The following is a 24,189-nucleotide window of genomic DNA, read 5'->3' on the forward strand; positions in this document are numbered from 1 at the left end:
CCTGAGGATACAGTGTTGGTGGTATGCCGTTAGAAGGAATGAATACCAATGTGCATAGCTATGTGGAATATGTCAGGGTAGCCTATCTATTATCTGGTCCCATCCCTTTTATTGATTGCAGAGATGAGAATAGCGAGACCGGTGGAGATCGGGTAGGAAGAGAGATGAGGATGTGATGTGTGACTGTGTGGTGTTTACAAAGGTGCAGAGAAAAGGAACGATGACGACGTGTGTAAAGAATGCCACAGGTACGGCTGGAGAAAAAGTGGTGGGAAACATAGAGGATATCAGAGGCAGGAAGGAAGAGATGGACAGATGACAGGCAGATGAAAGGCAGAGTCTCCATCCTGAGGCAGAGGGCTCATGGCGAGATTCTGTCGTCGTTATTCTCCCAAGCAGCTCTGAGGCGATTAGTGACCTGAGCCTGGCTGGCTCTGGCTGTCCCCCTGCCCTGACACCCCAGTCCTGCTGTGACCACCACTGGCCAAACCCAGACCCGGCGGGCAGCCTATTAACTATCCACCATCACCCGTCTCAACTCTCCTCTCTCTCACTCCCTCCTTCCTACTTCCATCTCACCTCTCCACACTGGGAAACATCCTCCTTCCCCCCCCCCCCCGTTAGGACCCGTAATTGGCCCCATGTTCGTCTTTGAAGCCATATCCTCCTTTCCGTTGTTGTTTGTTTACTTTGTTACTATCTCTTGTTGTGTCTGGGTTTCTGCTCACGATGGCTGCTGTGGCTGATGGTAGTATAGATCCTGTAGTCTGGGGCGAGACACGAGTCGTGAGGTTGGGCAAAATAAGTGGCAATGCCAGAGAGTGGCTCTGACCAAGCAGGATAAATTTAGAGGCAAAGCGAGGATCCAGGAGAAGAGAGGAGAGGTGATGGTGCTGTCCCTGAGCTCCCAGGCTGGCTGTTTAAAGGGGAGCTTAAAGGAGAGCGGGGAGCTGAAGCCACCTGCCTGGGCTGGATGTGGCCGTTCTTATCTCCTATAATGAGCAGAGTGGCTGGGATTGAATGTACTTACTGTTCACCACACACCTGCACACCAAGTTTGAAACATCATTTAGTCTGATGTCACAAGGAATCTAACGAGAATTTGAAAATGAGTTTCAGAGGTGCTAGAGAGCAAATTTTACAGTACAGTAAGGAAACACATGTTGTTAGCCAAGTCTGGAATCGATACGTCAAGAACACTCTCTCATCCTGAATTCTGTTGGAAGGGTGCTGGGTTATTTTGACCGGAGTGTGACTGGACTAGACAACCGGCTGTGGGGAAGTCCTAGCATAAATGTTAACAACAGGTGCTACTTTACCTGTATCATCAATGACAACATTTCACTGAGTTGCAGTGATTTGTGATGGTGAGTCGTGATAGTAGTTGTCGACATAGTAGTCGTTGTAGTAGCAGTATTAGTCGTTGTTTTCGTTGTCGTGGTTGTGTTTGCATGGTAGCCTTACCTTGACCTTATCGCACACGTTTATATTGGTATCTTCAGAATCAACTGCTATTATGTACCTGCTTGTCTTTATCTCAATTCACCCATGTTGTTTTGTTTTCTCCCTCCTGAAAAGTGTGTGTTCTGTTGCATCTCCTATTCCAGTTCCCTACCCAAGCTCCCTTCACTATGACCCTCGCTCCATGCCTGAGCCTGTGGCCAGTCTGAGAGCCAGCCACTGCAGTCCAGTCTTTTACTTACTGGACAATGGTAAGAGGAGGGACCACGGCCCAGGGAAACCTGTCCCTTTCACGTCCTATCGCTGGGGGAGTGTGCGTGGGTGGGTGGGTGGGCTGAGGGGTGGAGGGTGGAGGGTGGAGGGAGGATGGTTTGTGGGTGGGTTTGTGGGTGTGGGGCGTTGCATGGTAGCATATGGAGTGTGTTCCTATGCTTGTCTGTTCCAACTTTCAACATTGTGATCCATGCATCTGTGAGCAGAAGATGTAGAGCTTATCGGCGTTGTTGCATTGCCTCAGCCCCAGCTGTAGGGGGCGATGTGTGTTTTGTGCTGGGTCTAGTCTGGTCTTGTGGCCTTGCATCCTTCATCAGCCGTGCTACTGAGGAAGGCTGCAGAGAAAAGCGGGAGGAGTCAGTCAAGGTCAGACACTCCTTCCTAATTCTTCAGCTCCTGTGATTCATCCATGTTGTTGTTGTTGTTGTTGTTGTTGTCATGTTCTTGTGAGGAAGGCCATGCATCTTTGCCCTTCCTGTTGGGAGGCACTCTGACTCTCATTCCTTTGTAACACTAACTTTGTCTATTTGGTTTTTCTCCCCCACAACCTCCTCTTTAACATAATAACAACATCTAACACTCTGTGATGTGTCTAACTGCATGGACTCCATGATGATACCAGACAGCTGTGTCTAGGTTCTCTATTCCCGCCCCCAATGAAATATCGACCTATCAGGAGCATCGGAAACCGACAGGCTGATTAACTTTTAGTTACACATTTCAAAAATGGACAGACCAGGAATAGTTTACCCCCGATTTTGATAAGAAATGACCGTACCAGACATTTTTATTTTAAAGACAGTTGGATTTAATGGATAACATAAATTGGAATCAAGTCAAAATATTACGAGTAGGCTACACCAACTTTAATTTTCCATTCACATGGGTAAATTGCTACAGTAGATTTGTCGTGGTAAATGAGAAAATACTTTATTTCAGTTGTACGGAAGGATTGTCAAATCGATGAATTGCACTTAATCTGCTCAAAAAGTAGGACTAAATGGTTCCGTTGATAATACCCATCAACAGGGTGAACATACTGTATCTTCAGAGACTTTGGTCACAGGCAGGACTAAGGTAACACCGACATCAGCTTTAGGGAGCGGTAGAGGTGTCCAATAATGGTTGCAATTGAGATTAGCTGTCAATTGACGGTATTCTGGTGGCCATTGATGGTTTAACAAGAGATCAATTGACGGTATTCTGGTGGCCATTGATGGTTTAACAAGAGATCAATTGACGGTATTCTGGTGGCCATTGATGGTTTAACAAGAAATCAATTGACGGTATTCTGGTGGCCATTGATGGTTTAACAAGAAATCAATTGACGGTAATCTGGTGGCCATTGATGGTTGCAATATGCTCCATGTCACTAGCAATTAATACTCCCTAAATACTTACCCTAAAATGGCATTTGGATGTTATCAGGGAATATAAACAAGACAACATACTTTTCTATTTTTCCATAACTGAGAAAGACAAACTGGCCTTTCGTAGGGCAACAGGTGATATGTAGCATAATGATGTCCCCAAATATGTAAATACTGTAATTTGTTAAAAGGCATCACTGGCACAATGCACAGTCCCATTTTTTATTCAGTTCAAACATCCTTCTATCCAACAAACATATTCCCAGAGTCCTAACATGGTGCAAATGAGCTGTTAAATGGCGTGTAGAATTCCACCTGTGAATAGTGAATACCAGTGCTATTGGTAGAACTGTGTTTCTACACAGTTCTGCTGCCACGCATCATGGCCGCAACATCTGGCCACACACACAGACACGCACACACTTTATTGATTTCAGAATTAAATGATGCCAGGCACTATACAACAGCAATTTTGTCACAAGCACCGCACAAGGAGAACATTTCATTTACATCAAAATCCCTTTCAAATTCTATGCTCCCAACAAGGCAATTTATCATAAAATGACTCCTACTTCAATTCTACCTCAGCACACCACTTTTCCCCTACTCAAAGCCCATGAAAGATGGTGGAATTCAGACTTTTGGCCTCTTGAATTATTATCTGTAAAGCAGAGTATTATTTTGGGGCCCATAAGAGTTTGTTCAATTTCAAAGCTAAAATGTTCTGGATTCCACTTATAGATGTTGCAATCAAACAACTGTACTTTCCAATATCTGCTAGCTTGCCCCAAACATTACTTTACAAAGATTGGTGTGTGGTTTCTTATTTGCCATCCTTATAACATCCCACATTTCCCATACACCAGAATAATTATCTAACCAACCAAAACCAGTGTCCTCATAGTATGTCCTTTGAATCGACTGAGGAAAAATTAATGACCGTCTCTCAACATGTACCTTTGCAGTTCTGTATATACTGCAAAATGCTTGCAAAATGTTGAACTTGTTTGTTTCTTTCCAATCTGTTTTGTGTTTATTTGAGTTCCCAGTTTATTTATGTTTCTTATGCCAAACCCCCCAGGCCTTAGGGAACTCTGACAACCCGAAACATACAGAAATAAATTAAACAAACAATCAGAAAATACCTCTACTTAAATCAGTTGCTTTTGAGTGGCCAGAGAATGGAAGACTTGGAAGACACACTGGGAAGGAGTCTTGCCCGAAAACGGGTTTCTCGGTTCCTGTTTCTAGAACTGCTTTCACTGTTCCCGTGTCTACACTCTCTGACTGGGACTGGCCTGGGAAAACCATGGAGCATGATGGGAATGGCCTCTGCATCTGCCTGCCATGTGCGACAACTGCACACTTTTGCACGTTTTGAATTACGTTGTTCAGTTTTTGTTTCGTTTAATCTTTTGTTTTCTGCATCGTTTGGCTTTTACTTTTGCTTCCATTTTGGTTTGGTTTTGGTTTGGAAACATTAACTGCTCCTTTCTTTCCTATGTCTTTTGTTACAGTAAAGGGACCCGGCAGAAAGTTAAGTCTGCCAACAGATCTTAAGACTGATCTTGGTACGGTAGGCGAAAGCCAGCAGTTTTACCCTCGTTTCATTTGATTAATTTACTTCCTCTTTTGTCCTGTTGTGCGCAGATATACATTTTATATTTGTTTTGTTTATGTTGTTCACATCAAGTAGCTTCCTCTTCACGCAACCAGCAGTATTTTCTTATCACTCACTTCTTCTACTCGACCAGCTCATGATGAGACTGAATGGCCTGTTCTGTTCTTCTCCTTTGACTTTCTATGTCTGTGTTTTTACCCGTCTTAAGCTTTTTTGTTTATCGTACATTTTGCAAGTGTTTCCAAAGGTGGCTCTTACCTCATGCCCATATCGTTTTGGGAGATGCATTTCCAAATGTACTCTCGCTCTATTGAGATTGGACCCTTCTCTGTCTCTCTATACAGCCTCGCTCCATCGTGATTGGATCATTTTCTATCTCCAAACAGCCTTGCTCTATACTGTGATTGGACCATTCTCTAACTCTAAACAGCCTTGCTCCATCGTGATTGGATCATTTTCGTCTCTCCACCGGGACTTTCTCCATTGTTGCTGGACCATTCTGCATTTCCTGTAGACTGTAGCGACACGCTCTTTCTCAGTACATCCCCTGAGCTCCTACACCCCTTGCAGTCACAGGTTCTCTCGCTCATGCTTCTGCTCTGTCCTGTCCTACTATATCCCTCTACTATATGCCTCTTCAATTCATATACAGTACACTAATGTGCCAATATCTACAGTATGACATCTGTGAAATGACAACTGTTTCCTTCAACAGGTTTGAAATGTGTGGCTGTAGTTTTAGAGTGAGACCGTGTCGAGTAAACAAGCCATCATTTAACAGGAAATAAAACTGAAAAGGATGATAGTTGATAGCAAAAATACACCTACCTCATTGGGAAATGTATCTCCTTTTAAGCGTTGAACAACAATTGGAGGCTAATCAAAAAAGGTTCAAGCACTATTCCAAGCAGTCCAAATTAAATTGTACATTAATGCAGTGGAACAAAAATATATTTCAACCGTGATCAGTGCCCTGTTTAGGCTGTTAACATAGTAATGCACCTATGTAATTAGTTCAAATATAATATGAGCAGCTGTCTGTCATTAGTCAAGGATACAGCTGCTACAAAGTGGGACTGTTTCATGTGATTAAATTACTTGAACCTGCGTGTGTGTGTGTGTGTGTGTGCGTGAACGTGTGTGTGTACTGTATGTGTCCGTGTCTGTGTGTGCGTTAGAGCGAGAGAAAGAGAGAAAAAGAGAGTGAGTGTGTGTAGGTGGGGTGGGTAGACTGCCATTTTTTTTCTGATGTGGACCAGTTTCCTTTAGACTGTGCCAGGACAAACCACTGATTGGCAGACCCAACCATGATGATAAGTGCTAGCCAGACACACAATGGCGTAGTCATGTAGCACATTCATTGGCACTAGAGCTATCCTCAGTTTCCAAGCCCGCTATTGCCCTGCTACAGCCTGCTGTGAAACTGGACTGGAGGTGCACGCGGACTGGGTGGCACCACAGAGTCTTTCATCCTCACTTAGAAAGTGAACCAGATTTGCATCAATGGGCCTAACAAGGGATTTGGTGTTAGGAGTGTGTGTTCCTTCAAATCACCATAGCTAAACAGACAACCCACTAGAGATTCCTGTCTGGCATATTCAGTAGTTAACACGAGGCCAACTTAGCCTGGTCCCAGATCTGTTTGTGAGTTTGCCTACTCCACTGTCAAAACGAACATGTTTTTGCATGACAATCTCTAGAAGGAGTTGGCAAGCGAGCAGAAGCCGACTGGCACCCAGGCTAATGCCAACTTTCTGAATGCAGTTCTCACTCAACGAGGATTGCTCCCAACAAGCCTCCCTGTCACACACACTGATTTCTGCTCTGGAGTGTAGCGCTGGTGGAGTGCTACCTCACTGGGAGCTGTCAGTCAATAAAATGCCAAAGTTGTGTTTACTTGACAGTGAAGACATGGAAGCGGCAGAGTGGTCTGCATCTGGCACAGACGTCGTCAGCTGCTTAATTCTTAGTCTCTTGGCGGCGCAGAGCTTTCCCTGTTTGGCTGACGAAGCCACAGGCTGACGAGCTGCGGAATAGGCGCCAAGCCCATAGAATCCCCCCCCCCCCAAAAAAAAATAAATTGTGTCTCATTAACATAGAGTTTTTGGCTCGAAAATACCATTGGAGAGAGCAGGCACACACACGCGCGCACATGCGCATCTACGCACACACACGTGCATGCGCACACACACAAGCAAGTGTGGGCACCCACGCGTATCAATATGAATATACACAATTCAGAGCAGGCACCATACATGTACCCACCTTGTCTCAGAGGCATCAGACAGTCCAGTATGCTGTTTCATGGACCTACACTGTATACCTACAGTATCAACCAACTCTATTCAAATATTGATACACCCAAAGGTCTCTGATTTCTTAAATGTTTGAAGTGCTGCACCGCTCCTGATGCTAGTCTGGTGAGGACCTTACTGGTCAAAAATGTATTACCTGAGTTTCGTTGGCACCTCTCAAAAGTAAAATAAAGTTCGGTACTGAGTGTGAAACTCTCTCAATGCCACTTGAGGACAAAAACAAAGGGATGATGAAAGACTCTGATCCTGTAAAATGCCTGGTCCGACCGAATGTACTTTACCATCACCTGTGAATCTATTTATTTATTTGAATCAATATTGTTTTGTATCTTTTTTATTTTCTTGGCATGGATTGAGTAAAAAAGCTTCTCCCTCTATATTTTGACTGCTTTTCCACTCTCTTTCTCTCTCTATCTCTCTGTAATTATCTCTCTAACTCTCTGTCTCCATCTAAATCTAACTATCTCTCTTTAACGCTCTCTCTCTCTCTCTAACTCAAGTTCAATTCAATTCAAGAGGCTGTATTGGCATGGGAAACGTGTTAACATTGCCAAAGCAAGCGAGGTAGATAATATCCTAAAGTGAAATAAACAATAAAAATTAACAGTAAACATTACACATACAGCAGTTTCAAAAGAATAAAGACATTACAAATGTCATAATATATACAGTGTTGTAATGATGAACAAATGGTTAAAGTACACAAGGGAAAATAAATAAGCACAAATATGGGTTGTATTTACAATGGTGTGTGTTCTTCACTGGTTGCCCTTTTCTTGTGGCAACAGGTCACAAATCTTGCTGCTGTGATGGCACACTTTGGAATTTCCCTCAGTAGATATGGGAGTTTATCAAAATTGGTGTTTGTTTTCAAATTCTTTGTGGATCTGTGTAATCTGAGGGAAATATGTGTCTCTAATATAGTCATACATTGGGCAGGAGGTTAGGAAGTGCAGCTCAGTTTCCACCTCATTTTGTGGGCAGTGAGCACAAAGCCTGTCTTCTCTTGACAGCCATGTCTGCCTACGGCGGCCTTTCTCAATAGCAAGCCTACGCTCACGGAGTCTGTACATAGTCAAAGCTTTCCTTAAGTTTGGGTCAGTCACAGTGGTCAGGTAACTCTACCTCTCTTCATCTCTCTAACTCTCTATCTCTCTAACTAGATCTCTCGTTCTAACTCTAACCTCATTACCTCTGTCATTTTCTCTTTACCATAGACGTTTTCCCCTCTCTCTCTGCTTTGTTTTCCTTAAGTCGTTTGCTAATGCTTTGCCGTTGTTGCAGATCATGTCAATGGACATTGCACTAGTCCCACCTCCCAGCCCTGCTCCGTGGGGAAGCCTCGCATCACAGGGGTTCCCGAGGGCCCGCGGCTCACCCGGAGAGGGCCTGGCCGACCGCCCTTCCGCAAGGCCCAGTCCGCCGCTTGCATGGAGATCTCTTTGCCTGTTTCCTCCCACACAGAAGGTGTGTGCTTGTCCCCTTCCCCTTAAACCCTCTTCCTAACCTTTTCATCCTCCCATCCTAAGTGCATGTCTGCCAGTCATCAACAGGTAGGGGGTGAGAGGTTGGTTGGTTGGGTTGTGGTTGGTGGGATATCTGCTGTTTTCTCATTCATTTTGATTGTGCCTTCTCTGACTTTTCTATCCTGAAGAAAAAATGGTGAATGCTGTATTACTGAAGTATAACTGACATTGAATGTTACAGTATTATGTCCCTCCTGGTTAGTCACCATATAGCAGGGTGGATACTGTGGGACTTTTCTCTTCAGCATTTTCTGTGATGAGTGTTATATTGATAGGGTAGATGATTACAGTTGACCACTTCAAAACATGTTTCGTCACATGTAAAATTGTAAGAGAACAGCTATAAAGTCAAAGTTCACAAAAAGGTTTTGCTGAAGACAAATTGTTGGGGATTTTCACACACATTTGCTCGCACATACTCCAGCGGCCCTTCCGCTGTGACCTCACTTGTCATTCACAGCCCTTCACTTTCCACCACACCACCACAATGTGACTACACCACAACACTAAAGCCCACACCCTCACTTTGTACCACCCATACCGTCCCTGTGTTAGTGTATCCATGGTGACAGGGTGGGTGTTTGTGTGTGTATCTATGTGCTGTATGTGTGGCGCCAGTAGGTGTTTCCATTCCATACTGTACGCGCGCGTGTGTGTGTGTGTGTGTGTGTGTGTGTGTGTGTGTGTGTGTGTGTGTGTGTGTGTGTGTGTGTATATATATATAAATATATATATATATATATATATATATATATATATATATATATATATATATATATATATATATATACACCTGTCTAACTCCCTCTAGGTGCTTATCTGACTGCAATACTATCCCAGATGTTGCTACTTGGCTGAATGTATCTGAATCCTGCTGGTTGTTTGTCCAGTGTTTTCTCAACCATTGCATTTGTGATCTCTGGTTACTACCTCAATAGGAAGGTTATCGTCATATGTTTGTCCCGTGTTACAGAGCGTAGGTATGTTTCATTGTTGTGCTCGAATGTGTCTTGAGGCGTCCTGCCACAAATCAAACATCAAACAGAGGAAATCCTCTCATCTGACACTGTCAAGCGGTTACTCACATCTACTTTCACTCTGTTCCTTGTTGAGCCAAAATGTTTACCTCTCCCCTGCGAAACGCTGTGAGAGAAAACGGCTGCTGTCAGGATGGGTATCAACATGCCATTACGTGCAATCATACCCCCCTGTCAGTCAGCCTTCTTTAGTCACAGTCAGAACGCTGTAGGGACAGCTCGAGACAACATCAAACGACGGACATCCATTCATTGTTTTCCACACTTACGTCTCTATAGCCTGGTGGGGAGGAGGGTTGGGCCAGTAACTGGAAGTTTGCTGGATCGAATCCCCGAGTTGACAAGGTAAAAATATGTCGTTCTGCCCCTGAGCAAGGCAGTTAACCCACTGTTCCCCGGTCACCGAAGACGTGGATGTGGATTGAGGCAGCGCTCCGCACCTCTCTGATTCAGAGGGGTTGTGTTAAATGCGGAAGACACATACATTTCAGTGGAATACATTCAGTTGAACAACTGACTAGGCGTCCCCTTTCTCAGCCAGCTACATGACCTCGCTCCCCTGGTTGTCTCAACTAGCATCCTATTCCCTACATAGTGCGCTGCTTTTGACTCAGGCCCATAGGCCTCTGGTCAAAAGTAGTGCACTATATGGGGAATAGGTTGCCATTTGGGACGCAGCCCTTGTCTTATAGCAGCTTACTGTCACTCAGCTCCTGGCCCATTAATAGAACCAGTCTGTCGGGATGCGGTCCTTTTCTCAAAATGGACAAAATGACGGTGAAATGTGTTGAGTGTTGAGGTCAGCTGCCCAGGCCTGTTAATCCTGAGTAGAATGTAACATCCACAAAGGAAATGTTCTACTGGGTATATTCAGGAGGTGGGGCTGTGTGCACCTTAATTAAATGCAAGTTCAATATGCATTTATAGGCTCTTAAACACAGAGACAAGTCGTCTAATGTAACGTTACATGGTTTATGAACACAGTCCTCCTCCTTACCGAGGATAGAGGGACATTTACTAGATTGTATAGTCACAGCGGCAGCTAAACTAATATTTATTGTTAAAAGTGCTGTGCAGATTTTATGCATTACCTTTCCACTATGGATCTGAACATCTAGATTACCACTATGGATCTGAACATCCAGATTACCACTATGGATCTGAACATCCAGATTACCACTATGGATCTGAACATCTAGATTACCACTATGGATCTGAACATCTAGATTACCACTATGGATCTGAACATCCAGATTACCACTATGGATCTGAACATCCAGATTACCACTATGGATCTGAACATCCAGATTACCACTATGGATCTGAACATCCAGATTACCACTATGGATCTGAACATCCAGATTACCACTATGGATCTGAACATCCAGATTACCACTATGGATCTGAACATCCAGATTACCACTATGGATCTGAACATCCAGATTACCACTATGGATCTGAACATCTAGATTACCACTATGGATCTGAACATCCAGATTACCACTATGGATCTGAACATCTAGATTACCACTATGGATCTGAACATCTAGATTACCACTATGGATCTGAACATCCAGATTACCACTATGGATCTGAACATCCAGATTACCACTATGGATCTGAACATCCAGATTACCACTATGGATCTGAACATCCAGATTACCACTATGGATCTGAACATCCAGATTACCACTATGGATCTGAACATCCAGATCACCACTATGGATCTGAACATCTAGATTACCACTATGGATCTGAACATCTAGATTACCACTATGGATCTGAACATCTAGATTACCACTATGGATCTGAACATCCAGATTACCACTATGGATCTGAACATCCAGATTACCACTATGGATCTGAACATCCAGATTACCACTATGGATCTGAACATCCAGATTACCACTATGGATCTGAACATCTAGATTACCACTATGGATCTGAACATCTAGATTACCACTATGGATCTGAACATCCAGATTACCACTATGGATCTGAACATCCAGATTACCACTATGGATCTGAACATCCAGATTACCACTATGGATCTGAACATCCAGATTACCACTATGGATCTGAACATCCAGATTACCACTATGGATCTGAACATCCAGATTACCACTATGGATCTGAACATCTAGATTACCACTATGGATCTGAACATCTAGATTACCACTATGGATCTGAACATCCAGATTACCACTATGGATCTGAACATCCAGATTACCACTATGGATCGGAATATCCAGATTACCACTATGGATCTGAACATCCAGATTACCACTATGGATCGGAATATCCAGATATTATTTCAAGAGCTGCATACTAAAACTATAGATTATTATGAGTGGTTATGTCAACATCTAAAGGTTAATGTATGTATACTGTTGCTCCTCAGAATGTCAAACATTACTTATAGATGTGTTACACAATCCTTGTCCTTCTCTATCAGAGAGTTAGCGTAATCCACTCTCTGACCTTTCTGAGTCATTCTCAGGATGCCAAACGTTTGACCTGGTATTGATCTGCTGTTGTGTGCTGTCCTGTCAGTGCACAGACCGAGGGGTTCTCTGAGTACTGTAAGCCTGGCCAAAGCTCTTCCTATCCAGGTCACACTAGCACTACCCTGGCCTGGCTGGTTCATCCCGATCCGGACGGATTAGCAGACAGACACCAGCGGTCCTTCCAGCTAATCTCTCTGCGGTACAGAGAGGATGGGGACTGCTTCCAAAACGTCACAGTTAGCCGACCTGCGCCGGCGTCAGAGGGCTCTATCACCCAGCTGGAGCGTCAGATCAGACAGATGGTCAGGCAGGTAGGGAGGGACGGAAGGCAGACTGAGCTAGTTGTCTTCCAAGAGGACCCTGGGCCAGCCACGGGCCACCGCAGGGTGTTCAGTCCTCACGCTGAGTTGTGTTTGATTAGCCGAGGCTGTCCAGAGAACAAAACATTTTAACTTGTCAAAAGTAGCAGCTGCTCCCAAATTGCAAAGACAGTGGGTGATTGTCAGGGATAGAAGTGGACAGGGAGAGAAAGAAAATGACGAATTTATCCATGGTAATTGCAACATAAGAATCTCTATTCCTGAAGATTTCGAAAACACACACACCGGCATACACCCTTTCACAAAAACTGTGTGATTTGTATTTCCATTTCCTGAACAAATCCTCCATTAAGGCAGAACCCATGGAGCTGGGAGGCAGGCTGCAGTCTGCTGTGTTCCACATTAGCATACGCTCCATGTTTTAATGAAGGCCACAGTCGCCTTTGTTACTGATCAGATTGATACTGACATGCTATAAATGCCTAGTTTACATGTATTCCCAGAGCTCCTGGGTTAGAATAGTAATGAAAACCCTTTAGAACAGAATATTAGTGCCAAAATGTAGTTTGTTCAATTTCGCTGTAACTCAGAACCTTGACTTCTGTTCGTAATGGAATTAAATGACGGCAGGATGTGTGAAAGCCTTTAGTTAACCTAGATCAGCGTCGTCGACGCGTTGAAGTCGCCAGAGTGCGAAATTGGGAATCGCCGAGATAACAACGAGGAGTCATTGACCGCGCAAATAGGCCTAATACTTATTCTCTCAAAGCTTTTCACACGGTGAGGTGGGTGAGAGGTTACGGTGACACACCGGAAAAATGAAAAGAATTTGTAAAAGGACAGATCACCTCATTTGAACTCAAACTGTGTAACCGTATCAAAACTAGCCAACAGCTCAACAGGTGGATCTTAAAGTGGTTTCCTCAAAATGTCAAAGCACATGGGAGACCAGGCGGTGTTAAAGTATTTTTAGTGCTATATATGCCCTGGGCGGTTCACTAACTATGTTTAAATATATTTTCCTCTCACCATGGAGACTATAGCTGTGTCCTAAATGGCACCTGTTGGTGCGCTACTTTTAAACAGGACCCATAGGGCTCTGGTCAAAAATAGTGCACTACGTAGGGAATAGGGTGCCATTTAGGACATACCCAGTCAATGGCGTGTGTTATGCTGGTGCTCCCATCAGGCAGTGCGACCCCCTTACCCATTCAGTTTGTCGCTGGCGCTGGCTGGGTTACCACAGCGATGAAACAGCAGGGTCACTGGAATAATGAAAGGTCAATGAGCGGTGTGAAGGGCTAAGTTCCTGTAATGAGGCCTACACACCAGGCGACACGCCACACACACACCAGGCGACACGCCACACACACACCAGGCGACCCGCCACACACACACTCATACACCAGACGACACACACACCAGAGAAAGGGGACAGGCACAACGTAAACAACACGCCTCCCTGTCTGACAGAGAATGAAATATTAAAGCTATGCAACATGAGGCAATTATGGCCTGTGAACATAGTTACAGCTTTGACATTGTTAGGAGCACACAATGACTGTGACTGGACAAAGACATCGATCGTTGCAACCTTTTACTGCAGTGGGCTAAATCAGGGTCACACAGAGTGTTTCTTGGTAGTCTTAAACAAATCTACTTTAAACAAAAGTATACACCTCACACACATGGTTATGGGCTTAAAAGAAATAAGACACCTGTACCATGTCAGATATAGAGTTGAAATGCATTTAATTTAATTTAACACACCACAGAAGACTGAAATATAACATAACTGTTTGACATAGGAACACCAGATTTTCGTCATTCCTCCCATGAGGCCAAAGTGGGCGCTTTTGGTCATTCACTCCCTGGGTGGTACGTGGGGTATTAACTTGCTGAAGCCTATGGGTTTCATTCTAGTAGTGATGAAGTTATTGACCGAGGTGTCAGATGTAGCTCCAGGGCGTCTGTCTGTCCTCGTCTCTCCACTATACTGTCTATGTGTGTCTTGAGTCGCTGAAGCATTGCCCTCCCTCCTTACCTTCCTCTTTACTTTCCTCCCCTCCTTCCTCCTCTTCTTCTCTCCTCCCTCTTCCTACTGAATCCCTGCTTGGCCCCCTTGGGGGTCCCCGTGTCCTGTCCGAGTGCCACTGTGCGTGACTTTCATTAGCTACCACCTTGAAGACTCTGTCATGCACAAACATAACCTGGACACACACGGCAGAAAATGAGCTGCCACTCTGGACACAGGCCTGACAACAAAAGCCATTATATTCTCTAGCCTCAATGCTAGCCGGCAGCGTTGTAGCGTAGTGTAGCGTCGCCCTAAACAGGGCTCGGCTGTACTGCAGCCTGGAGGGATGTTATTTCTCTTCATATCCCTATTGATTAGTCACAGAAACAGGTTTCACTTGTCATGTATGGTGCGAGGAGTTTGGCAGGAGGAGGAGGGTTAGGCAGTTTCTTTCTGCTGGAGGGATAAAACGTCTCTGTTTCTCCCTTTTTCTTTTGTCCTAACCATGCTCATCCCAGCTGAGTTGTTTTCTCTCTCTCTCCCCCTCTGTCTATCTCTGGTATTGCCGTCTGTCCCGTCTGTCCTTCTGTCGGCTGGTTTTCTGGCTGGCTTGGTTGGTGTTGGGGGTTTGGATGGGGGTTGTGATGTGGGGGAATAGGTGGCCATGCGTCCAGGAGGGCAATGCTTCAGCAGTTGCATGGAGTCAGTATGTACTCCCACGACGAGCACCACACCACCTCCTACAACTGGAGCGAGAGAGGTAAGGGGGGGGGGGGGGGGGACGCAGTGCACCGCCACGTGCGGCCCACTGTCCACAACTCCGTTGGCCAGTACGTCCGTCCTGTGGCCCCACGTTGCTCTGTCACCGTCCATGTCCTGTCTAGAGATGTTCAGGGACACACGCTTGTTGCTCTTGTACTTGGGGTTGACAGGATGAACACGGTTGTGTACTTTATCTCTCCATGGCTTATAGGAGTGTGTGCTGTGTCCAAGGTACAGCTGTTCTGTATGTGCTTAGTGTACACTGTCCTAATGTTTGCATGCCACGGACACACATCTTTATTGCTGCGTTTTTGCTTGTTCAGTTTTGTTTGCTTGCCTGATAATCCAAGACACTGTGAAATGCCATGAGGTGCATTAATGATGTGCTGGTTCTTTATTCTGATACACTTTTTATTTTCTACTGTTAGTAAAGACAGAGTAGGGCAGAGAGAAAGCAGTGTTTAGCTAGAGCCCTTTCCAATGTGTTCCATTTGCTTTTTGAATGAAAATATTAAGAGTGAACCTTGGGCAATGCAGAAATCCCCAGCCGCTGTTAAGTTATAAAGTCTACGGTGTTTGTAGAACAAGCCCAGGCAGCACATAGTCAGGTTGTAAATAATTGAGAAGTGCATGAATCATTCTTGGGCAATACAGAAATACTTTTATGGTGGAGGCAGGAGGCTAAATCTATAAATATGTAATGGAGGATCCAAATGCCTAGCAAGGCAAGGGGTCAACACAATCTGTGTGTTTTGATGTGATGTGTGTGTGTGTGCGTCCACCTATTTTGTGTGTGTGTGTATGTGTATGTGTGTGTGTGTACAGTATGAGTACCTGTGTTTTGTGTGTGTATGTATGCACATCAGGGTATTTCTTGAACCTGCAGTGAGTGAGAGTACATAATAATGGGAAAATTCAAAAGGACAGAAATGGTTTCGTACTGTGTGTTTGCTTTCATTGGGCCATAATCAAATGAGTCATAGATGGATCCAACTGTAACTAAGCACTACAGCTGTGACTTCATGTTGGTTTGTGGTGTGTGTGTGTGTCTGTCTCTGTGTGTGTGTGTGTGTGTGTGTGTGTGTGTGTGTGTGTGTGTGTGTGTGTGTGTGTGTGTGTGTGTGTGTGTGTGTGTGTATTTGTGTGTTGCACGTGTGTGTGTGCTCTCACTTGGCTGCTCGTTGTCTCTCCCCCCTTTTAAGCAGCTGTTTTCTCCCTTCTCTATGTTCCACATCTCTCTCTTCCTGGTCTTATTGCCTTGTTTCTCTTTCTGTATATCACCCTCTGTTTTCTATCTGTCTGCATACTCCATTGTCCTATTCCTGTTCTCTCTCTCTCTTCTGTCTCTCTTCTGTCTACTGTTTTCCTTCCTTCCTTTTTTCCTTTTTTCCTTCCTTTTTTCCTTCCTTCCTTTTTTCCTTCCTTTTTTCCTTCCTTCCTTCCTTCCTTTTTTCCTTCCTTCCTTCCTTCCTTCCTTCCTTCCTTCCTTCCTTCCTTCCTTCCTTCCTTCCTTCCTTCCTTCCTTCCTTCCTTCCTTCTGTTCCTCTCTCTCTCTCTCTTTCTCTCCTTCCTTACTTCCTTCCTTCCTTCCCTCTCTCTCTCTCTCTCTTTCCCTCCCTCTCCCCCCCTCTGGCTCATTGTGTCTGTGTCCTTCCCCGGAATTTGTTGTAAAGCAGAAAGTAGAGAGAACTCATTCAGTCGCTCGCGGAGCTCCAGTGTGTCCAGCATTGATCGCGACACCAAGGAGTCAGTGACCACGCTGCAGTTCGGAGAGTCCTACGGCCGTAAGGGCGATGCTCTGCCTACCGCCTGCCTGTGGGTGGGCACCAGCCTGGGCGTGGTCCTGCTCCTGCCCATATCCATTCCCACAGAAGAGGAGGAGAGGATGGAGGAGCCCATCACCATGGGGCCCAGTGGTGAGCCTGTCTGCCTGAGGGAATGATAGATGGCCTGGGGGAAGGAGATCCCGAATGTGGCCTGCCTTAGCCTTCGTTATTTTGATGTCATTGACATTAGACAGGATTGTAATGGAGGAATCACTCACTGACTCACAGGGTAGGGTGTAGGGGTGCAGGTTCAACAGAGGGCATGGTGGTGGGGGAGGGGCTTACTCTTCAAGCCCACCTAAGCAACAATTGAGAAGAGATTATCGATATGCTAACGTGGGTGTGATAATGGGATTTGCAGGTAGGCATTCTTTGCTGCCCTCCTACTCTCTCATTCCATTTCAATGACTGATATTAGTCAATATTAGATAGCAAGATCAGAAAGAATTGAATGTTTGGTGAATATAGAAAATATCTCGGATGTCACGTTACCGAAAGTGCTATCTTTTCTTATCTGCCTCTTTCCATGGCACACCCAGGTACCGTCCTGATGCTAAAAGGCTCTGTGTTGCGATTTGCCTTCCTGGACTGTGGGGGCGCTCTCATTCAGAGTCCCTACGAGGTGTGGCGGGACCCCAACGGTCCCGAGGACCCCGACCGGCCCCGCAGGCGCAAGCTGATCAACTTCTCCCCGTCATCATCCCAGGAGGCGTGCGGTGACGGTCACCTGGCCGTTGTGTGCTCTGAGAAGCAGGCCAAGGTCATCCTCATGCCCACCCAGGCTGTCCTGTTCACCCACAACATCACCGAGTCCTCCTTCCTCCTGCGGGCTGACGTTGTCTCCGTCTGCAACAGCGTCTGCCTGGCCTGCTTCTGCGCCAACGGACACATCATGACCCTTAGGTATACGGTCGGTCTTTCTCATGCCTGTTAAAAGCTGTCTTGGTCGTGTTCCCTTGATGGATCGAAAATACCTGTCGTTCTGTTGTATTCCTACAGGCCCATGAGATGACTTCTACCACCCTTGACAGCGTTGTGTTTTTTCTGTTGTTGTCTCCTCCCAGTTTGCCCAGTCTAAGACCCCTGATGGATATCAACTACCTTCCCCTGACCGACTTGCGTATCGCCCGGACCTTTGTCTTCACTAACGGAGGCCAGGCCCTGTATCTGAGCTCTCCTACAGAGATACAGCGTCTCACATACAGCCAGGAGATGACGGACAACCTACAGGTCAGCACCCATCTGTGTGTGCATTTGTGTACTGTGAAGTTTAGAATTATCTGTACTTGTGTGTGTGTGTGTGTGTGTGTGTGTGTGTGTGTGTGTGTGTGTGTGTGTGTGTGTGTGTGTGTGTGTGTGTGTGTCTGGGCGTATCTGTGCATGTGTTTGTGTGTCTATCCTTGGTAATCTCATTGCTCTGTGGGTATGACAGCACATTGCGTCCTGCAGCTTAGGCAGAGTGATTTCTCAGAGCCAGTGGTGCAGTAAATATATGGGTGCTATAATTGATACCTTTGCTAAAGCCCAATCATGACAGTGGCCATTGAAGTGAAATGTCACGCTTGTCATGTGTGGTTTGAGCTCCACTGCGCTGACTCCGTGGTGGTGGAGTGTGTGTGTGCGCAGCGTTGGCGAGTAGTGAACGACATGTAGCTCAACTATATTTTGCAGTAGCTTGGTGGTAGTCGAACTACATTCTTAATCTAGGTAGTGTTTTCAGTAGTTAATGACTACACACTATACATTCAGCAAATATAAAATCAAATATGGTTGGCAGGAATTTCCTTTCTTTTTCGGCATCAGACCTGCCCAATTCTCACTTGAAACTAAACGCTGACATTCTGTACATTACCTTAGAACAATGGATGACGCAGTGGAGTGGAGTTTTCACTAATGAATCGCACTTATACCTCAGTGGCAAAATAAAACAACATTAAAGCACACATTTACTGGTAGAAATAACATTTCTTTGTTGATATATACAGTATATATATATATATATATATATATATATATATATATATATATATATATATATATATACAAAAAAAAGCAAATTCATACTTTCTCATCTTCTGTCAGATTCGTTCTATATCTTGAGACAGGACCCAGACGTTAGTTCTATTAGTTCTATATCTAGAGACAAGACCCAGTCGTTAGTTCTATCAGGTTTATATATAGAGACAAGACCCAGTCAGTTTGATTATTTCTATATCTAGAGACAAGACACAGTCGTTAGTTCTATATCTAGAGACAAGACCCAGTCGTTAGTTCTATCAGGTTTATATATAGAGACAAGACCCAGTCAGTTTGATTATTTCTATATCTAGAGACAAGACACAGTCGTTATTTCTATATCTAGAGTCAAGACCCAGATGTTAGTTCTATTATTTCTATATCTAAGACCCAGATGTTAGTTCTATTATTTCTATATCTAAGACCCAGTCGTTAGTTATATTCCGTTTTATTTTTGTAACGGAAGTGTAACTTCATTTATTGCAGTGTGAAGGAATCGGTAGCTAGGAAAACTATATTTTCAGAGTAGCTTTTCCAACACTGTGTGTGTGTGTTGCTATAGAGCCATCACAACAAACACACACTAATAAGAGCAGACATTGGTGAAGCTCCAGCTTCAGACATGCAGTCCTTCTCATCCAGCAACATGACTGAACATGCAGCATAATCCTACTGCCATCTGCTGGCACAGTAAAACTCCAACACTGATATGCTTCTCAGCAAGCGTCCTTTTTTGAAATCGGCAGACAAGTGATGACTTCACCTACAATATTTCAAACCTGGTTCATCAACTGCGTGCTTTTTTTTTTTGCCAACTTGCAATCCCTAAATATCCACAAATCCCATTGTGCGTAATCTGCTGTTGTGTGCCTCTGGTTCGATATGACTGTCACTGTGGGTTTATGTTGGTTAGTTAGGACTGTGTTATGACTGTGTTACTGTGTGTTTATGTTGGTTAGAAATGTGTATTAATGTGTGTGTGTGTGTGTATTAATGTGTATGTATGTGTGTACTTGTGTGTGCAGGTATTAATGTGTGTGTATTAATCTGTGTGTGTGTGTGTGTGTGTGTGTGTGTGTGTGTGTGTGTATTAATGTGTGTCAAATCAAATCAAATTTGATTTGTCATGTGCCGAATGCTGAAACGCTTACTTACGAGCCCTTTACCAACAATGCACTTAAGTGGCCTCCCGGGTGGCGCAGTAGTCTAAGACACTGCATCGCAGTGCTAGCTGTGCCACCAGAGATTCTGGGTTTGAGCCCAGGCTCTGTCCCAGCCGGCCGCGACTGGGAGGCCCATGGGGCGATGCACAATTGGCTCGGGTTTAGCCGGCAGGGATATCCTTGTCTCATCGCGCACTAGCGACTCCTGTGGCGGGCCGGGCGCAACGCACGCTGACCAGGTCGCCAGGTGTACAGTGTTTCCTCCAACACATTGGTGCGGCTGGTCTCCGGGTTGGATGTGCATTGTGTCAAGAAGCAGTGTGGCTTGGTTGGGTTGTGTTTCGGAGGAGGCATGGCTCTCGACCTTCGCCTCTCCCGAGTCTGTACCGTTGCAGGGATGAGACAAGACTGTAACTACTACCAATTGGATACCACGAAATTGGGGAGAATAAAAAAGGGGTTCAAAATAAAATAAAAACTATGCACTTAAAGTAAGAAAATTAACAAATAGATAAAAAATTAAATAGTAACACAATAACAATAACGAGACTATATACAGTACAGGCTATATACTGTACAAGGTGTTCTGTACAAGGTATACATGAATGCTTACGAGCCTGCTGCTGCCTACCACCGCACAGTCAGACTGCTCTATCAAATCATAGACTTAATTATAACATAATAAAACACAGAAATACGAGCCTTTGGTCATTAATATGGTTGAATCCGGAAACTATCATTTCGAAAACAAAACGTTTATTATTTCAGTGAAATACAGAACCGTTCCGTATTTTATCCAACGGGTGGCATCCCTAAGTCTAAATATTGCTGTTACATTGCACAACCTTCAATGTTATGTCATAATTACGTAAAATTCTGGCAAATTAGTTCGCAATGAGCCAGGCGGCCCAAACTGTTGCATATACCCTGACTCTGCGTGCAATGAACGCAAGGGAAGTGACACAATTTCACCTGGTTAATATTGCCTGCTAACCAGGATTTATTTTAGCTAAATATGCAGGTTTAGAAATATATACTTCTGTGTATTTATTTCAAGAAAGGCATTGGTGTTTATGGTTAGGTACCGTCGTGCAACGATCAAGCTTTTTTCGCAAATGCGTTTTTGTTAAATCATCCCCCGTTTGGCGAAGTTGGCTGTCTTTGTTAGGAAGAAATAAACTGTCTTCACACAGTTCGCAATGAGCCAGGCGGCCCAAACTGCTGCATATACCCTGACTCTGTTGCAAGAGAAGTGACACAATTTACCTAGTTTAAATAAATTCATGTTAGCAGGCAATATTAACAAAATATGCAGATTTTAAAATATATACGTTTGTATTGATTTTAAGAAAGGCATTGATGTTTATGGTTAGGTACACGTTGGAGGAACGACAGTCCATTTTCGCGAATGCGCACTGCATCGATCATATGCAACGCAGGACACGCTAGATAAACTAGTACTATCATCAACCATGTGTAGTTAACTAGTGATTATGACTGATTGATTGTTTTTATAAGATAAGTTTAATGCTAGCTAGCAACTTACCTTGGCTTCTTACTGCATTCGAGTAACAGGCAGGCTCCTCGTGGAGTGCAATGAGAGGCAGGTGGTTAGAGTGTTGGACTAGTGAACTGTAAGGTTGCAAGATTGAATCCCGGAGCTGACAAGGTAAAAATCTGCCCCTGAACAAGGCAGTTTAACCCACCGTTCCTAGGCCGTCATTGAAAATAAGAATGTGTTCTTAACTTGCCAAGTTAAAATAAAGGTGTACATTTTTTTTTTTTTTTTTTAAATTTTTACCCCTTTTTCTCCCCAATTTCGTAGTATCCAATTGTTGTAGTAGCTACTATCTTGTCTCATCGCTACAACTCCCGTACGGGCTCGGGAGAGACGAAGGTTGAAAGTCATGCGTCCTCCGATACACAACCAACCAAGCCGCTGCTTCTTTAACACAGCGCACATCCAACCCGGAAGCCAGCCGCACCAATGCGCCGGAGGAAACACCGTGCACCTGGCCACCTTGGCTAGCGTACACTGCGCCCAGCCCGCCACAGGAGTCGCTGGTGCGCGATGAGACAAGTACACCCCTACCGACCAAGCCCTCCCTAACCCGGGCGACGCTAGGCCAATTGTGCGTCGCCCCACGGACCTCCCGGTCACGGCCGGTTACGACAGAGCCTGGGCGCGAACCCAGGACTCTGATGGCACAGCTGGCAAGGTGTACATTTTTTAATTTATTTTTTAATCGGTGTCCAAAAATACAGATTTACGATTGTTATTAAAACTTGAAATCGGCCCTAATTAATCAGCCATTCCGATTAATCGGTCGACCTCTAGTTCGAGGTAGTTTGATTGAGATAATATGTACAGTGCCTTGCGAAAGTATTCGGCCCCCTTGAACTTTGCGACCTTTTGCCACATTTCAGGCTTCAAGCATAAAGATATAAAACTGTATTTTTTTGTGAAGAATCAACAACAAGTGGGACACAATCATGAAGTGGAACGACATTTATTGGATATTTCAAACTTTTTTAACAAATCAAAAACTGAAAAATTGTGCGTGTAAAATTATTCAGCCCCATTAAGTTAATACTTTGTAGCGCCACCTTTTGCAGCTGTAAGTCGCTTGGGGTATGTCTCTATCAGTTTTGTACATCGAGAGACTGAATTTTTTTCCCATTCCTCCTTGCAAAACAGCTCGAACTCAGTGAGGTTGGATGGAGAGCATTTTTCAGTTCTTTCCACAGATTCTCGATTGGATTCAGGTCTGGACTTTGACTTGGCCATTCTAACACCTGGATATGTTTATTTTTGAACCATTCCATTGTAGATTTTGCTTTATGTTTTGGATCATTGTCTTGTTGGAAGACAAATCTCCGTCCCAGTCTCAGGTCTTTTGCAGACTCCATCAGGTTTTCTTCCAGAATGGTCCTGTATTTGGCTCCATCCATCTTCCCATCAATTTTAACCATCTTCCCTGTCCCTGCTGAAGAAAAGCAGGCCCAAACCATGATGCTGCCACCACCATGTTTGACAGTGGGGATGGTGTGTTCAGGGTGATGAGCTGTGTTGCTTTTACGCCAAACATAACGTTTTGCATTGTTGCCAAAAAGTTTGATTTTGGTTTCATCTGACCAGAGCACCTTCTTCCACATGTTTGGTGTGTCTCCCAGGTGGCTTGTGACAAACTTTAAACGACACTTTTTATGGATATCTTTAAGAAATGGCTTTCTTCTTGCCACTCTTCCATAAAGGCCAGATTTGTGCAATATACGACTGATTGTTGTCCTATGGACAGAGTCTCCCACCTCAGCTGTAGATCTCTGCAGTTCATCCAGAGTGATCATGGGCCTCTTGGCTGCATCTCTGATCAGTCTTCTCCTTGTATGAGCTGAAAGTTTAGAGGGACGGCCAGGTCTTGGTAGATTTGTAGTGGTCTGATACTCCTTCCATTTCAATATTATCGCTTGCACAGTGCACCTTGGGATGTTTAAAGCTTGGGAAATCTTTTTGTATCCAAATCCGGCTTTAAACTTCTTCACAACAGTATTTCGGACTTGCCTGGTGTGTTCCTTGTTCTTCATGATGCTCTCTGCGCTTTTAACGGACCTCTGAGACTATCACAGTGCAGGTGCATTTATACGGAGACTTGATTACACACAGGTGGATTGTATTTATCATCATTAGTCATTTAGGTCAACATTGGACCATTCAGAGATCCTCACTGAACTTCTGGAGAGAGTTTGCTGCACTGAAAGTAAAGGGGCTGAATAATTTTGCACGCCCAATTTTTCAGTTTTTGATTTGTTAAAAAAGTTTGAAATATCCAATAAATGTCGTTCCACTTCATGATTGTGTCCCACTTGTTGTTGATTCTTCACAAAAAAATACAGTTTTATATCTTTATGTTTGAAGCCTGAAATGTGGCAAAAGGTCGCAAAGTTCAAGGGGGCCGAATACTTTCGCAAGGCACT

The 24,189-nt window shown here is 44.4% G+C and overlaps 1 protein-coding gene across 1 annotated transcript in view; it reads left to right on the forward strand.

The window, feature by feature from the left end:
* Positions 1 to 24,189, forward strand: part of LOC139380471 (syntaxin binding protein 5L) — a 230,080-nt gene that overhangs the window by 199,891 nt on the left and 6,000 nt on the right. The window contains exons 21-27 of the mRNA XM_071123162.1: positions 1,608 to 1,712; positions 4,622 to 4,675; positions 8,325 to 8,507; positions 15,106 to 15,207; positions 16,886 to 17,125; positions 17,575 to 17,938; positions 18,100 to 18,265. Of these exons, the coding sequence (XP_070979263.1) occupies positions 1,608 to 1,712; positions 4,622 to 4,675; positions 8,325 to 8,507; positions 15,106 to 15,207; positions 16,886 to 17,125; positions 17,575 to 17,938; positions 18,100 to 18,265 (1,214 nt within the window). The remainder of the gene's footprint in view (positions 1 to 1,607; positions 1,713 to 4,621; positions 4,676 to 8,324; positions 8,508 to 15,105; positions 15,208 to 16,885; positions 17,126 to 17,574; positions 17,939 to 18,099; positions 18,266 to 24,189) is intronic.

This window comes from Oncorhynchus clarkii, chromosome 22, assembly GCF_045791955.1.
Source record: "Oncorhynchus clarkii lewisi isolate Uvic-CL-2024 chromosome 22, UVic_Ocla_1.0, whole genome shotgun sequence".
Classification (NCBI taxonomy): domain Eukaryota; kingdom Metazoa; phylum Chordata; class Actinopteri; order Salmoniformes; family Salmonidae; genus Oncorhynchus; species Oncorhynchus clarkii.